The 4,300-nt window shown below is 41.0% G+C and overlaps 1 protein-coding gene across 1 annotated transcript in view; it reads left to right on the forward strand.

Annotated features, from left to right (window-relative positions):
• Positions 1 to 2,151: 2,151 nt before the first annotated feature.
• The window catches only part of ARSF (arylsulfatase F), a 25,725-nt gene continuing 23,576 nt past the window's right edge, over positions 2,152 to 4,300 (forward strand). Inside the window, exon 1 of the mRNA XM_014539394.1 lies at positions 2,152 to 2,505. Coding sequence (XP_014394880.1) covers positions 2,495 to 2,505 — 11 coding nt within the window. The 5' untranslated portion in view covers positions 2,152 to 2,494. The remainder of the gene's footprint in view (positions 2,506 to 4,300) is intronic.

A 4,300-nucleotide genomic window follows, 5' to 3' on the forward strand; every position in this document is an offset into this window, starting at 1 on the left:
TAGATGTATGAGTAGATATGTGAGTAGATATATGAGTAGATGTATGAGTAGATATGTGAGTAGATATATGAGTAGATGTATGAGTAGATATGTGAGTAGATATATGAGTAGATGTATGAGTAGATATGTGAGTAGATATATGAGTAGATGTATGAGTAGATATGTGAGTAGATATATGAGTAGATGTATGAGTAGATATGTGAGTAGATATATGAGTAGATGTATGAGTAGATATGTGAGTAGATATATGAGTAGATGTATGAGTAGATATGTGAGTAGATATATGAGTAGATGTATGAGTAGATATGTGAGTAGATATATGAGTAGATGTATGAGTAGATATGTGAGTAGATATATGAGTAGATGTATGAGTAGATATGTGAGTAGATATATGAGTAGATGTATGAGTAGATATGTGAGTAGATATATGAGTAGATGTATGAGTAGATATGTGAGTAGATATATGAGTAGATGTATGAGTAGATATGTGAGTAGATATATGAGTAGATGTATGAGTAGATGTATGAATAGATGTATGAGTAGATATATGAACAGATGTATGAATAGATATATGATTACATATTTGAATAGATTTATGAGTAGATGTATGAATAGATGTATGAATAGATGTTTGAGTAGATATATGAACAGATGTATGAATAGATGTATGAACAGATGCATGAGTAGATGTATGAATAGATGTATGAACAGATGTATGAACAGATGTATGAGTAGATATATGAGTGGATGTATGAATAGATGTATGAGTAGATGTATGAATAGATGTATGAGTAGATATATGAGTGGATGTATGAGTACATATATGAGTGCATGTATGAATAGATGTATGAGTAGATGTATGAATAGATGTATGAGTACATATATGAATAGATGTGTGAGTATATGTATGAGTAGATATATGAACAGATGTATGAATAGATGTATGAACAGATGTATGAATAGATGTAGGAGTGGATGTATGAGTACATATATGAGTGCATGTATGAATAGATATATGAGTAGATGTATGAGTAGATACTTGAGTAGATGTGGGTAGAGATGTTTTTGGCCCTCTCCTTTAAAAAAATACATTTTTATTGATTTCAGAGAGGAAGGGAGAGAGAGAGATAGAAACATCAATGATGAGAGAGAATCATGGATTGGTTGCCTCCTGCACGCCCCCTTCTGGGGATGGAGCCTGCAACATGGGCACCTACCCTGACTAGGAATCGAACCATGACCTCCTGGTTCATAGGTCGATGCTCAACCATTGAGCCACTGCAGTCAGGCTGCTGTTGAAACGACAGTATTATAGATGTCTCCCATTTCCTCACCTCTGTCCCCCTCCACCGAGCCCCTACCCCTCCTCAGATCTTCTCCACAGTATTGTCTGCGTCCACATGCTACTCATATGTGCACATCAATTCTTTGATTAATCTCTTCCCATCCCCTCACCCACTCCCTTCCTTTTGAGATTGGTCAATGTGTTTCTTGTATCCAAGTCTCTGGTCCTATTATTTTTTTGTCAGCTTATTTTGTTCATTGGATTCCACGTATGAGTGAGATCATGGGATATGAGTCCTTCTCTGACTGGCTTATTTCACTTAGCACCATGCCCTCCAGGTCCCTCCGTGCCGTCTCAAAGGGTTAGAGATCCTCCTTTTTCACGGCTGCGTAGTATTCCACGGTGTCGATGGACCACAGCTGTTTTATCCACTCGTCTGCTGATGGGCACTTGGGCTGTTTCCAGATCTTAGCTATTGTAAATCGTGCAGCTATGAACACAGGGGTGCACATATTCTTTCTGATTGGTGTTTCGGGGTTCTTAGGATGGATGTTTGAAGGAGGCGATTAGCATTAAGTACCTAGTTGAATTTTAAGGTTCAAACACGGGTAATGACTTACCTATGGAATTTCGGTTTTCTGTTCCTTTTCTTTCATGGCAATGACTTTTGCTATCATGTCCCTTGGTCATCACAGCGCCCCCCCCCCCCAAGTGTGTAACAACTCTTAGCTTTCCTAAAATCACCAGATAGTGGTCTCCCTTTGGACTAATGGCCAACCAAAGACGGAGATAAAGACATCGCATCTTTTTAGGGGATCTGAGTTCATTCCACACAGCCTTGGTGAGATTAAACTCTTAGGTTCTGCTTCTTCTTGAGATTATGTGCTCACGAGGCCTGTCTGAGGTTACATTTAGGGACGCAGCCAAGTAACTCACACCCCAAAAAGGAGCTGGATGGCCCCAGAACTTGGCACAGCTCAAGCTCATCCTTAATGGGCCAAGAGATACAAGTAATTGAGAGCTTGGGGTTTATGCCATGAGAATGTCAGAAAACCAGTTTTTAATTGATGGAAGTAGAGATAGAATCCACAAATTAAGGGAGCATTTCCAAACGGGAGCTGACTTAAGCAACCCAAAGATGACACACTTTTCTTTCCAGGAGCTTCGATCTTCGGCCAAAGAAAATAAGAAGGTACTCAGATCTCCAAGATGACGCTCAGGTACGGGAAGTAATAAGCCACCGGGCAAACGCACTGATGCTGATGTGTAATTTTGTGGCATCTGTGAAGTCAGCTCGATAGCTAGAGGCATGCACTATTGTGCATTCATTATGTGGTTAGCTGTCAAATGTCTACGTTTATCTTCTGGGTTCATAAGTTCATAATGAAAAGGGAAGTAGGAGAGATGTAGACAATTGAAACAAATAGAAATGGCCAATTTACAACACACTTATTTTATTTTATATTTATTGATTGATGAGAGAGAGAGAGAGAGAGAGAGAGAGCGAGAGAGAGATCTGTGGTTCCACTTAGTCATGCACTCATTGGGTGATTCTTTGTGTGCCCTGGCCAGGGATTGAACTCGCAACCTTGTCATATCAGGACGATGCTCTAACCACCTGAGCTACCTGGCCAGGGTCTGTATTATTTTGAAATGTTGTACAAACAGGAATTGAGAGAAACAACGCAATCATTTTGGTGAAGATGAAAGCATTTCTGTAATTATTATGGTTTGTCCATAGACAAAGTCCTTGCCGTAGACTTCTTGTTAACTGTTTTGGGGGTCCAAAGTTTGGGAAAAGCAGAGTTTCAATCTTGAGTCAATAGTTATATCAGAGGATTTATAAAGGGTCTGGGAACAGATGGGGTCAGGGAATCTTTCTACCCTCCTCCTTCCCAGAGTAAATATTTAACGATGGTTTTACTCTATGAATAAAGACAGCATAGAGATTGAACCAATGGATCCAATATCCATTACCTGATATCTGGTAGAGACCCAATAGGAAGAGAAATCCTATATAATAAAAGCCTAATATGCTAAGTGTCCGGTCGACTGGTCGCCATGAAAGCAATCAAAGGATAATATGCTAATGATATGCTAAGGCCACTCAACCGCTCACTATGACATGCACTGACCACCAGGGGGCAGATGTTCTGACTGGTGGGTTAGCTTGCTGCTGGGATCTGGCTGATCCTGACTGAGCGAGACGGGCCGGACACACCCTGGAGCCTTCCCGTGGTCCCTCCCCAGCTGGCCAACCTCCCGCGTCCCTCCCTGGCCCTGATCGGCCTACCCTGTACCCTCTCACAATCTAGGAACCTTTGGGGGATGTTGGAGAGCCAGTTTCGACCCGATCCCGCAGGCCAGGCCTAAGAACCCCACTGGTGCATGAATTCGTGCACCGGGCCTCTAGTATTCTATATTTCTTAGAAATCGAGACTTGAGCTGGGACTGAACAAAATTAGGAAGCGGAGTAAATCCGTGTCCAGATTCCAGGATTCAGTTGTCTTCCATGCCCTCCTTTTACTTATTTTGGGGTGCCTTTTTTGAAATGTTGTACAAACAGGAATTGAGAGAAACAACGCAATCATTTTGGTGAAGATGAAAGCATTTCTGTAATTATTATGGTTTGTCCATAGACAAAGCCCTGGCCGTAGATTTCTTGTTAATAGTTTTGGGGGGGAAAGTTTGGGAAAAGCAGAGTTTCAATCTGTAGTTGTATCAGAGGATTTATAAAGGGTCTGGGAACAGATGGGGTCAGGGAATCTTTCTACCCTCCTCCTTCCCAGAGTAAATATTTAACGATGGTTTTACTCTATGAATAAAGACAGCATAGAGATTGAACCAATGGATCCAATATCCATTACCTGATATCTGGTAGAGACCCAATAGGAAGAGAAATCCTATATAATAAAAGCCTAATATGCTAAGTGTCCGGTCGACTGGTCGCCATGAAAGCAATCAAAGGATAATATGCTAATGATATGCTAAGGCCACTCAACCGCTCACTATGAC

Source organism: Myotis brandtii, unplaced genomic scaffold (genome assembly GCF_000412655.1).
Source record: "Myotis brandtii unplaced genomic scaffold, ASM41265v1 scaffold2150, whole genome shotgun sequence".
Taxonomy (NCBI): Eukaryota; Metazoa; Chordata; class Mammalia; order Chiroptera; family Vespertilionidae; genus Myotis; species Myotis brandtii.